The 12,995-nt window shown below is 41.2% G+C and overlaps 1 protein-coding gene across 1 annotated transcript in view; it reads right to left on the bottom strand.

Moving 5' to 3' along the window:
- Positions 1 to 12,995, bottom strand: part of arb2a (ARB2 cotranscriptional regulator A) — a 149,837-nt gene that overhangs the window by 127,461 nt on the left and 9,381 nt on the right. The window contains exon 5 of the mRNA XM_084360029.1: positions 1,065 to 1,130. Within this exon, the coding sequence (XP_084216155.1) occupies positions 1,065 to 1,130 (66 nt within the window). The remainder of the gene's footprint in view (positions 1 to 1,064; positions 1,131 to 12,995) is intronic.

Below are 12,995 nucleotides of genomic sequence, written 5' to 3' on the forward strand. Positions count from 1 at the left end.
CACATCCCATGCGTCTTTGCATAACTCCCAAGTATGCCTGCAAGAATCTCTAAGGAGACAAACACTGTCCATAAAAGCCATGGGTGGCAGCTGCAAGAACTTAATCCAAGCAGACAAAGAGAGCCGAGTGGGGGAGAAAATCTTACCCTTTATTCTCTTGTGCTCCCTCATTCCCTCTCCCTATACTTGGCTGTGGTTAATCTTCTTAAAATCTGCGGTCACAAGTTCAATGCCACGCAGGTGGACGGACCCACCACTAACACAAATACGCACACACACACACACGCCATATACAAGCAGGCGGGTGGGCAGCAGAAAAGCAGAACAGAGCAATTTTCCAGAGGAATAATGAGATAAATAGGCCAGGCAGATAAACCAGTAAAAGTGTATGGGGGCTAATGAAAGGCGCTGAGTCTCGGCTAGGTGATTTATGGACACTGTTAGCGCTGGAGCTAACTCTGCTATGCTTCTAAACACCAGCGCTGCCTAACATCCCTATAAATGGAGCCTGAAAAATGATCACAACTTTTATAAACAGAGAAAAAGCAGGGATAGAAGGGTAAAGGGGGGCAAAAAGAGACAAACATGCTTCCGACAACAAATAAAAGGGATCAAGTGCGTGCTCTGAGCCTGGATGAGCTGGGCAAAGAATAACTCCACGATGGCAGAGTAGAAAGTCCCCTTCAGCGCAAATGAATGCAAAACAGATTAAGCATCAGCATGCTGCGCCTCTGCGCCTTTGAAATGACACGTCACAATACAGTTAATTTGTTGAGGAGACACTTTTGCACAAAGGATGTGGGCAGAGAAGGGGGTAAAAGAAAGAAAGGGAGTAAGAGAGAGACTGAGTGAGATAGAAAAGAGAGAGAGATAGACTGGTGAAGAACGAGGAGAGCTGACTCCTCACAATCCCCTTTTCTTTATTTTTTTAAACAGGACACTCAATATCATAATCACACTCTGAAGCCGAAGCATTTACGTCAATTTTCATATTTAATACTCCCTTTAATCTTCAAGGGCATAAATCAAAGAAGAAAATGCCTCTTTTCATTCTGGGTACTTACTGGCAGGATTGCTTTAGTCATGTTGCACTTTTTCTCCAACAGCTCATAAACATACTGAGTGATGATCTGGAAAGAAAAAAAAGACACAGAACACACACACACAGTCAAACATTACATTGATAATACAATGAATATTTATACATTGCTGCTGATACAAATCCATCCAACAAAAGCCAACTAAACTCTGTGTGTATGTGTGAACAAGTAATAGCAACCACTGTCATGCTCGCAAACAGAATAAAAAATACTATTCAAAACCCTTGTTTGCCCTCTGGTGTGTGTGTGTGTGTGTATACATGAGCTACTTGAAAGGTTTTGAATCGTACTGTGTGCGGTGTGTGTGAGTGTGTGAGTGTGACTGTGTGAATCACAACGCAGTTAGAGTGTTGAGGTTGTAAGTGCCAGGAGAGGAAATCTCCTGTACAAGCGAAGGGCTGATGTAAGTTATGTTTATCCCCGCAGCCACAGCACTAAAGAACCTTGTATACCGAATCATTCCAACCCCAGGCCAAGCCTTTCATGGTTCAGTGACATTAACAACTTTCTTTTCCATTTTCCCTATTTCTTCTTTCTTTCTTTCTTTTCTTCTCCCCACATCCTGCTTAGCTGGGAACAGAGAGAAGCGCTTCGTGCAACAGATTTCCACTTCTGATCAGTTGTGAGGGAAAGACAGAGTGGTGATAACAGATGACAGGACACACGACCGCTGACAGTGAGCTGTGTTGGAGCTGTTGTCTCTGTGATGATGTTTCCCAAACATGTGCAATGACAGACTCCCTGTCCTGTATATGTCAGGACAATACAATGATGGGCGGACGGACCACAGGGACAGCTGAGTTACATGCTGCCCGGCTCTGCTGTGAAGTCTCACTTTGTTTTGCTTTTGAAGCACCGGCCTTACAAAATCAGGAAGCCAAAGGATGGCGGTAATGCCAGAGCTACAAAGCGAGACAGACTAACTGACTGACAAACACAACCAACCAGAGACTGTCATGTCTCACAGCACAGAGTGACATGATGCTGAGAAAGTGTTAATTAGTGCAAAGCAGGAAACAGGTCAATAGACATTAAATGTAATAGGTATTATACATCAATATAAACAATCAAAAAACAAAAACATGCAGTCTTGACAAAATACAGACACTCACAAGTCACGAGTGTGCATCTAAAGCCAATCAAAAGTAAGCCTGCTCTTTTTAAGCTACAGCATGTAGAAAAAAGGTGGTGCTTTACAGCTACATGACAATAGCCCTGCATGTCAAAGAAACATCCAGCTGTTTAAATAAAACAAGCCAGTCAAACGAAAATTGATATTATTTTACCAACTTCTTGAAAGAGGTGAGAAAATCTTTGCTCTAACTTCAAAGATTGGATAAAACATGCTTCAGATTGGTACCAAAAAGTGAAAAAAAATGGGATTAAACTGGGAAAATGGGATTCTTTTGGGTCATGATCTGCTTAACTTTTGTCATTTTTGGCACACACAAAACATTTTCCGTAGACCACATTCTAAAATGTCAACCTTGGGAAAAATGAATGATGCATATCCCTAAATTACATGTACTAAACTCCAAACACTTTTCAAATGGCATGAATTGGCATTTTCACACAGAAAGAAAGGACAAAAAAGGCCCAATGCGACTTAAGCGAAAAGGTAGGGCTTTGGCTTTTAAGTCAAATGTGAATTCTCATGATAATCGAGATATTGCTATGCTCTTTAATGCCAAAAAAACATTCGATGCTAACTTGATTTACTGCTCAGAAAACAACACGCAGAATAACATTACACACCAGACAAATATTAGCCTTATGACAGCCAATCAAAGGCCAGCAGACGGACCAAATGAGATGATCGATTCTACCATTTGACCCTGTGAAGGGGAGAAAAAAGCTAGAGGAGCTAAAACAACCTCGCCTCACCCCATCCCGCCGAACCTCCAACAGCTAATTCACTAAAATGTCAGCCAGTCTGATGAAGACTAAAATGATTCCGGGCCTCAGTATGCTAGTGTTTAATGACATCAATAAGCCTCACAGGAAATTTCATTTGCACTACGTTATTTGTTCAGTGCCTCAGGTGGCTCGAGAACCATCTGATATAGAATAAGGAGAGAGACTGATGGGGAACAAGAGAAGAAAGAAAAGGTGGAAGGAATGCAAGAGTTTCACTGTGTGAATGCATTCCCTCTGATACTGTAGATCATATCATGACTAAGAATCTCATATCCAAGCTTGTGGTCATCTGTATGTTTTAGTGCATAATGTAGACTGACCTTTTCAGTAAACAAGATCCAGATCAAAAGTTGAAAAGGGGACAGTGCAGCATTCCACTGTTAATCTGATTTCTTTTGGGTTTTTTTTTTCAAAAAAAAAAATGGGATAGACTCGGCACAGAAGCATACAACCCATAAAAACATGTCCTGATGCACACAAACGTGGGTGCACACATTCACACAGCCAACTTCCTTCTGTGTGGGCCTCTGAGGACTATGTCTCGGCAGCTGATCAGTACAATAAGAAAAGCCTCTTTGTCACCTAATTACCAATGTGTTATTAGTGCTTTAATGAAATGCCTGCAGGAAGCGACGCTGAGTGCCTTCATTGTCGGCATGGGCCGATAGGAGAAGCATGAGGAGTGGATTTGGCAAATAATATTAAGACACACAAAGAGAAGGGAAAGGAAGGGAGGGAAGGAGAGAGAGAAGGAGAGAGATAAAAAGCAACCTAAATCAATTCAAATCAATAGGTTTCATGACCATAAACATGTTTACAATGTCCTTCGTATCTGCAGCAAATATGTATTATCATTCAGGCTGACAAGATAAGGCTGCAACATTATCTGAAATGTCAATGTGAGCTGAGATTCTCTCGGTCTGTCATACAAAGTGGAGGGAATGGACCAGAATGCACAGTTTCACCACAGAGCAATGGCCGTGAGTGACGGTTTGTAACCCTCACTGATTCTCTCTGGACTAGAGAGACAACATCCGCCTTCACTAAGGTAAAAAGAGCATAAAAGGCTACAAGTGAAGTTTCAATTGTCCTCTAAGGCAGTCTGATGATAATGTATCCTCGAAACAACAGCGAGCTTTCTACATGGCCGTGAGAGTGATCGTGGGAGAGTCTGAAATAGACCTTCTGCGGCTGAGGTCACCTCTGTGTCTGTGGTTTGTTTGTGTAGAGGAAGCATTGTGGCGATGAAGCAAGAAGAGCAGGATCAGGGAGGAAGGAAGGGACTTAGAGGAGGGCTCAGTGGGAGGAAAGAAGGAAGACATGAATGGGGAGATGGAGAAGTAATCCCCAGGAGCCAGAAGTCCGTGCCAGCTCCCACTGCAGTGAACAGCTGAGAGGAGAAGGAGGGACGGATGAGGACAGAAAACAGTACAGTATGTGGCCTTGATAAGAAGTGGGTGGGCTGTGACATCAACTCCCCGGTCATCCCAATAACAATCGCTTCATAACTCTCAATCACACTGCAAGCCAAGGTCTTAATGAAGACCACTGCGGCTGCAAGTTGATATGTTTTTAAACTCCTAACTACAGAGAGAGACCTCCCACATTATGTGTGCACATGTATCAGTTAATGTGTGCAGGTGCGTGTGTTTGCTCTTGCACTGATTACAACAGTCATGCCTGGTTTGGCTGACCGCACCTAAGGCATAGGACATGATCATTCCCGGGCACGCACAAAACAGACGTGAGGAGGAAGGAAACCAGTACAGGAACAAGGAGGATGGAGATAGAGGATAGAGAAAGGAGATAGGGAGTTAGGCAAATATGAAAAGTAAAGAGGGATAGGTAAAGGTTGAGATGGTCAATGGCAATGGAGACACTGAAGTATTTAGAGGGGAACAGAGAAAGTAATGATCTCAAACCAGCCCATAGAGACGACCATGAAACATGACCTGATGTTTAATCAGGCTCGTTGTAGCTTTCATGGAGACAGATTTAAGACCAATATGATGCCAGTCGTAGTGAAATAAATGATCAACTAATAAATGAAAGTAAACATCAAACATTAAAAAGTCTCTTTAAGTAATTGAAAATGCAGCCACCCAACAAAACTTGTCAAAACAAATTTTAAGTAATCAGAAGTCATAGCTACAGAGCTGCTTTTACAGCCTTGTGAGGCTTCTAGCTTGAATAATGTATTTGGAGACATTTCTACTAGAGCCCAACCAATATATTGGCGGGCTGATATTATTATCCAGTATAGGCATCACAGATATATTGGTATCAGCGTTTATGGTGTTCGATATGTGCCAATATGAAAACTCTTATTTATAGAGATTTGAAGCAGAAAAAGATACTTGGTGTAATTTAGAATAATTAAATTCCCTGTAAGGTTTTCTGTATTAGTACATAACTGTCATTTAGGATTGGGTACGTTCAAGTTTTGCTGGTCAGGTCAGGTGTACGAGCTTCAACAGGTCTGAGTTTGTGCCAGCCACCTGAACTGGCATTTGTCAGGTATAATGTAAAGTGGAGAGAACTAGCAGCATGTCGCTAGTTAGCCTGGGGATAGCCGATTAGCTCAGCTCCACAGGTGGTGTGGTGCTTATGTCTTGCTATGATGTACTAAAGCTGAGAGTTGTGCCAGACCTCAGATCATTAATGAACCCTAACGAATATTAGCGCTAAATGCTGATTTTGTAGCCTGCAGTATGAAGCCTCTGATGCCTTTGATGCTCCCATTTGTCCTGTGAAAGTTACTGTATTACACTGTTAATTCAAACTCAACAGTTCTTGTATCTGCTTCAGATTACAGGCACTCTAGTGTTTCAGTGGACAGAAACACATCTCTTTACAAGGCTTTTATTGTGAAACATTATCAGGAACGTGTTGAGGAAATTCATTGACTTGCAAGGTTCACATATGTGACTATCTGAAATGTCTCTGCTGCCATCTTCTCTCCAGTTTCACTCAGCTGAAGTCTTATTTTATTTATCATTTTGATGTTAAACTTTAGATGACAAATTAAACTGAATTGTTGGGAGAAATGAGAACATGACGTGTTGCAGTTGCCCTGATGGACTGTAGTGCTGCCACACTCTCATTATGTTCCTCTTTGGAGCGACATCTAGTGCTGAAATTTGGTATTCTTGGTCCAGTCCAGCCTTAGGGATTATATCAAACCAGTTTGAAAATGTTTCTGCTGGCCCTTTGTTACTGTCATTTTGGAAATGTTTTATTGTTAAACTGTAAAATATCCTTCCATTTGATAACCACCTTTGAATGATCACTGCAAAAAATGTGTGTCTATTGGCCAACCCATTGAAATAGCAAATTTGTTACCTTCTAATATCAGTATCAGCATCCACCCCAAAAGTGTCTGTCAGGCTCTAGTTTCTAACACTAATTGGGGCCTGTGGAGCCTCAATGGTTTATCTGATCTCCGTGTCAGCCATGTGCACAAATATACTCAAGACAGCAGCACATACTGTATACGCACACAAAATGTGTAGACACACACTCCTCTTGTCTCTCTAGTCCAGAGCCCCCTCCAAAAGCCACTTAGCCATAGAAACCAATGAGCAAGAAGAGGCATCAAAGCTGTTTATATAATGAAACTGAAAGAGCTGTCCCATGCCGTATCACTGACTGCACCCAGGAAAGCATTCCTTCTTCTCCAGAGAATAGAGGAGAGGAAGAAAAAGAAAAAAAGAAGAAAATCCCCCCGAACAATGCAGCACAACAACAGCGGCAACAACAGCAAAGCATACTCAAAAAGAGAGAGAGGCTGCGAAAATGAGAGGGAGCATGAGGCAATAGAAAGGTTGTTTATTTAAAGTCAGCCTGGTGTACCAACAGAAAGTGGTATTAAAATAGAGCCTATTGTTGTGAATTTGTGATCTGTCAGTCCGCGTGGGAAACAAAGAAAAAGACAGAGAGAGACAGAGAGAGAGAGAGGGAGAAAGAGAGAGAGAGACTGGTGTAATTCCCATGAGGTCTCTGTCATTTTTCTGTCAGAGGAGAGAGGGCTCTCCAGGGGAAGAGAAAGTTCTCAGACACAGACTGACAGACAGACTGTTTACACTTAGCGTAGATAACCCCCTCTCTCACTTTCTTACCGCCCTCCCTGCACTACTCATCCTAATGGCATCGTAATGACCTCCTCAGGTGTTAACTGAGAAGCCGGCAGAGGTCTAATTCAAAGTAAAGTACTGTATGCCACTGTGGGTGCCGGCGGTAGCGACAGATGCCAGTGCTGTAACTACCATCCCTCCTGCCTTTTCTCTAACACCCCCCCCCTCACACCCCCAGCCCCTGTCCAATTCCCTTCTCTTTCATCAACTCTAATCCACCTCACCCACTCCCTGCAACCATTTTTGTCTGACTGTGTCTGCTTCCTCCTCCGTGCTCTCAGCAGAAGCTGCAACGCCAGTGTTTAAGTGTTTTGGGAATGGAGATGTGATGGCAGTCAGCGAATCCGGGCAGACAGCTGTCATTTATAGTCCCTCTTTAGGGAGATCCCATTAGCTTCCCAACACAATGGTCCACGACTGGAATGGGGCCTCCTGATGCTTTAAGTACAGTATTGGGGCCTGTCTCCGGGGTTCCCACTTGCTGCAAGACTTCATGACTGCACCATGATGACTTCTTACAGTTAATTTACAAGACTTCCACATCTTTAAAATATAATTATATAACCCCTTTTTGGAAAATGTTGATTATCTAAAGGTCTAAAGAGTCTACCTAATTTCTGCTTTCTCTGGAAAAACAACAACTCATATCCTCATTGGATGATGGTGGCATTTTCAGATCGAATTCTCTATTTCTTCAGATACTCTTTATATTCCCTAATATCCTCTGAAACAGCTGAATACTAACAGCAGGTTATACTGTACTACACTAGCACTATACATCAGCGTGATAAGAACTACCTAAAATTACGAAAAGAAAAGATGTATTACCTAGACTGCTGCCAGCCACTAGGGGGTCATTTAGATGTTTTGGCTTCACTTTTGAGGAGCTGTTATCCATCTTTACATATGTCAGTGGTTCGCACATGTGGTCCTTTATGTACAGACTTCACTTACATCACCAACGCTAGCAGATGACGGAATTGGCATTCCAGAAATGTGACTACGGACAGTACGAATTAGCCTCAATGGATAGTACCGTAAGCTAACTCTTTGAGGCAATATCAATTTGTCCAAGTACTGTACAAAATCATCAACCAGCTGTCCACTGACTCTGCAGGTCTTCCACAACGACCAGTATTAGGTCCAAGCCGTGTCACAGCATATATTGTTTGTCCGGAGACTGGCATCCAAATGCATGCAGATGATATTTTAATTTATGCACATGTTTGAGATATAGCACAAGTTACTACCATCAACTCAGTTTATGGCAGCATAACATAATACAATAATTTAGTCATAATTTATTATTACCAAAGATATTCTTTTGCCATTCTCCTCGGTGTTTTGCTCAAGGGCACTTCAGCAGGGCCTTACACCTTGGCCAGCTGGTCGGCGCTATGACTACACTCAGCATCCATAATGTGGAAACAGAGGGAGACAGGAAGAGAAAAAAAAGATAACAGAGAGACAGCAGAGAGTGTAAGAAATAGAGAGAGATGAAGAGACAGAGAGAAACGGAGAGAGAGAGAGAGACGGCTTTCTAATTCAGCCATCTGGCTAGCTTTACTTCATTATAATATTCTGACTGTGTGTGTGTGTGTGTGTGTGTGTGTGTGTGTGTGTGTGTGTGTGTGTGTGTATTTACAAATTTGTGAGTGCCTTCCATTCCACAGATGCAGGCAGAGCAGAGAAGAATCCTCATTTATTAACAGCTTAATAGAGCTCCATCTGGGCCAGACCCTATGCTTGTCTCCTATCAGAGAGATTCATCACCAAATCACAGGAATTAGACTACAACTGACACCTACACAGGCTGAGGTGACCCTGCCGCACTGAGCAACACTGCGCAGATAGATTAGGGCGCACTACATTACAGCTGTAATACAGCCATTATGATAACAGTCTGAGCCAAAGATGGAAACTGTCACTACACTAGTAGTAGGAAGAAAAGAACACAATAAAAAAATACATTAGTCCAATACAACAATTTACAAACTGGGGTTAATGGGAATAACAGACTAAAAGATATTCTAAATCAATGATAAAACTCTTTATAGAGTGCATTCAGAACATAACCTACTTATCCAGAGACAACCATAGATGTCAATTCTTAGGCTATTGCCATACCTTCAGAATACACAGAGAGACCTATCGAAGGCATCAGTAAGTGGGTAGACTCGGGGTAAATGCGAAATAGAGCCATACCAACCAAAACACTGAGCTAACCCTTGAAAGACTATACAGTAGTTCAGATTGTTAATAATCAGGTGCTACCTGAAGCTTATGGTTCTGAGTGAGTACATTGTACTCAAAAGTACATTAAAACAGTTGAATTTGATTAATTTACAGTCAGATTGTTTGTATTTTATGCAATCAAAGTGCGTACCCACCATATGGAGTTACCATGTACACACACCATCACCAGTCACTCTGTCAGTTCAACTATGTCCCACTCTCCTCCTTGTCCGTCCATTCTATGTCTCTCTATAATGGCTCCAGTTGCTTGCATAGTTTTTATGAGCTATATATTCTTTTAAGACAAATTGAGATATGCCTTCAATTATGCACAGTAGAGCTGCAACAATTAATCAATTAATCACTTAGTTGTCATTAATCACCAACTATTTTGATAATTGATTTATTGTTTTGAGTATTTGTTAAGAAAACATTACTCAAAACTACAACTACAACTACATTCTCTGACTTCAGGTTCTTAATTGTGAATTGTTTCTGGTTTCTTTACTCCTAGTTTCTGGACATAAGAAGACATTTGAGGACATCATGTTGGGCTTTGAGACACACAAAGTTATTCGCCATTTTCTGACGTTTTATAGACCAAACAACTAATCAATTAATTGAGAAAACAATCAACTGATTAATCAAATTGAAAAAATCTGTAGTTTCAGCCCTAATCCACACACAAAAACAAGTACTATATATAATACAAATAAGAAAACACAAGAGGTATTACATTCAAAATTACAGGGTAAGAAAGACAGTGAAAAGTAATTCAAAGAAAACAAGGAAAAGTAGTGATTACCAGCTGCAACAGATGCTCAGAAAGCACTTTTGTGCACCTTGTGTCATTCCATCTTAATTTATATTCATTTGCTTAAACTTTCTTATTGAGTTATTAATATAGTCAGGCCTACAAGGCTGAACTGCAGCCCAGGCAGGAATTTGCCTTCCACTTATATGTACGCAAATATGGCCCACAGTGTTCAAACACAGTGGACCGCTGCAGCTTCTTAGAGACAGCAACTGCAAATCTCTCCAGTTCATACCAAAAATATGTGAGAAAGAAAAATTAAGAATAATTTTTCATGGAGGAGTGAAAAATTATTCACTGCTCTTGTGCTCAACCAAAAATTTGTCCCCCGTTTCATTTTCTTGGAGGCCATCACACTGACATCCTCGTTTTCCCCTCTTTCTATCCGTCCCTCCATTCAGACGAGGCTGAAGTGCAAATTGGACATCTGGTGCTGTGATGTGTCTGACAATACAGCCGCCACCCCCCAGCCCACTCACACACATACACAGACACACAAACACACACACAGGCCTCCACACAAAAATATAGGACCATGAGGATATAAAGAAACAGAAGGGAAGAAAGGAGGAAGGGAGAGATCGGCAGAGGCAAAGGCAGACACGGCAACAATTTTTTGTGAAGCACTTTTAAACAACAAGGTAATTCAAAGTGCTTTCGATAAGACATATATGCATGAAGACAAGATAAAAAACAGAAACAAGGCAATGACACACGTAAACAGGATTAAAAGGATTAAAACCAAGTAAAATAGAAGATTAATTATGACGGATAGAGAGTATAATATATAAATATTACAGTGCAGCAACAGTGCAGTGAAATAAATAAAAAAATAGTCCCAAATTCAACCTCATAAACGAGTGGCAAACAAAATGGTCCTAAAAGCTGATTTAAAACAATGTAAAAGTTGGAGCAGCAAAGTTTTCTCATTCTAGAAACTGAAAGCTGCTTCTAGGTGTTTAGTTTCCATTCTGTGAACAGCAAGCAGACCAGTCACAGAGTAGCAGATTAGAAATGTATTCTGGTGCTAAACCATGAAGTGCTTTATAAACCAACAGAATCTTAAAGAGAAACATTACAGTAGTCAGGCCTACTGAAGATAAACGCATGTACGCATCAAGTTTTTCTAAATCCTAAACTAAATCCTAAACTGTTGAGACATAAGTCCTCTAATTCTTGATATATTCGTAAAGTTATAGTAGGCTGATTTTGTAGCTTAGTGTGCATGTTCAAATTTAGGTAAGATTTCTGCGTTAGTTTTTAGGTCAAGGCAACTGAAGGTGAGCATATTCAGTTACTGATTTGCTAGATCCACTTACTCAGTGCTAGTAGATTGGGACCGTAGTCATATTGTTATATAAATGTGGCTGTCATCTGCATAACTACAGTACACTGTTTTGCATAATCACAATTCGCAGAAGCATTTTTTCAGGACAGGAAGGAGAAAGCTGTTCTCTCTTTTAGTTGTCTTTGTTATCACCATGGTTGGTATAGCAGAATGTGCTTTGGTGGGTGGAGGAACCCAATGTTAGTGTTAACCAGTGCTTCGATTCTATTGTGTTGTGTGCATTATCATAGGCCTGGCCGATGGGGGTCACAGGCTAAACCAAAAATGGTTAATCAGTACTTCAATTCCAGATTTGCTTGAGTGGAGGCCATCTGCCTTGAAATATGCCTCTGTCCCCAGAAAAGATTGTTGAAATTTACCAGCAGCAATCTCCACTTCTGACTAATGGAGATTTGTTCCTGGTTTGAATACGTTTTCGGGCAGTGGTGGCCTAAATGAGAACCAAGCTTGTAACTAGAGGGGCACCGATCAAATCCCTGGATAAATCTGGGTGGGGAAAGTGAAAGGCACCACTTGCCCCTACCTCATTTACCACCACTGAGGTGCCCTTAAGCAAGGCCCTTAACCTCAACCACTCAAGTGGTGCTGCTCAGTGGCTGGCAGATTGTAGCTGTACTGAGCGGCTTCCAGGTGTGAATGTGTAATTGTGTGAATATGATCAGCGTGTTCCTGAAAAAGATTGAACCCTCCCTGAATAAATAAAGGTTTATAAACTTTTCCAATTACAATGTTTTGGGGCTGACTGAGGTGTTTATGGCACTTTTGGCTGTCAGCAAGTTGTTCAGGGTCAAATTTGACTAGATTGTATCCATAAATCATAGTCTTGCACTTATCTTTAGGTTCTGCACCCAGATTATCCCTTTCATAGCGCATGGAATAACTGGTTTTGTTTCAATGAGTCTTGGGAAAGTTATGGTTTTGTTTAGAGATAGTTTAGAGTTCATAAGACTTGACTCCAGCACAGATGTCCTTGTCTCAAGTGTGGTACTCTTCTGTAACAATTTATAAGTATGTGCACTTCATTGATTCCAATTAGCAGAGAGGCATAGTGAGTCCAAGGTATTATTCAGTCAGTCAGTGGTCCACTAAGTTACTGTTTGGGCCAGGTTAACATTATGGGTACAATAAGACAGTTCAAAGTAGATAACTACAACCCAGATTATTAGAAATTATCCCCCAAATGGTTCAGTTGTAAATGTTAACTTTCTTAATTTTTGTCATTTGGACGGGGCTCAACACATAACTGTGAAAAGAATTTTAGTACCTGGGCTCAGGAAAACTTTGTAAAACCATTATCAGCAAACACAGTTGTTTGCGAGTGATTGCATTGGTTTTATTTTCATTTTACAAAGCGTCCCAACTTTTTCGGAATCAACTCAGCAAGGAGCAAGTGATAAGGGCATCTGTGCTGTAGCATAGCAGGAAGCAGCCATCAATCCTCCAGAGTT

The sequence above is a fragment of the Pagrus pagrus genome, assembly GCF_965226575.1.
Source record: "Pagrus pagrus genome assembly, chromosome: 8".
Taxonomy (NCBI): domain Eukaryota; kingdom Metazoa; phylum Chordata; class Actinopteri; order Spariformes; family Sparidae; genus Pagrus; species Pagrus pagrus.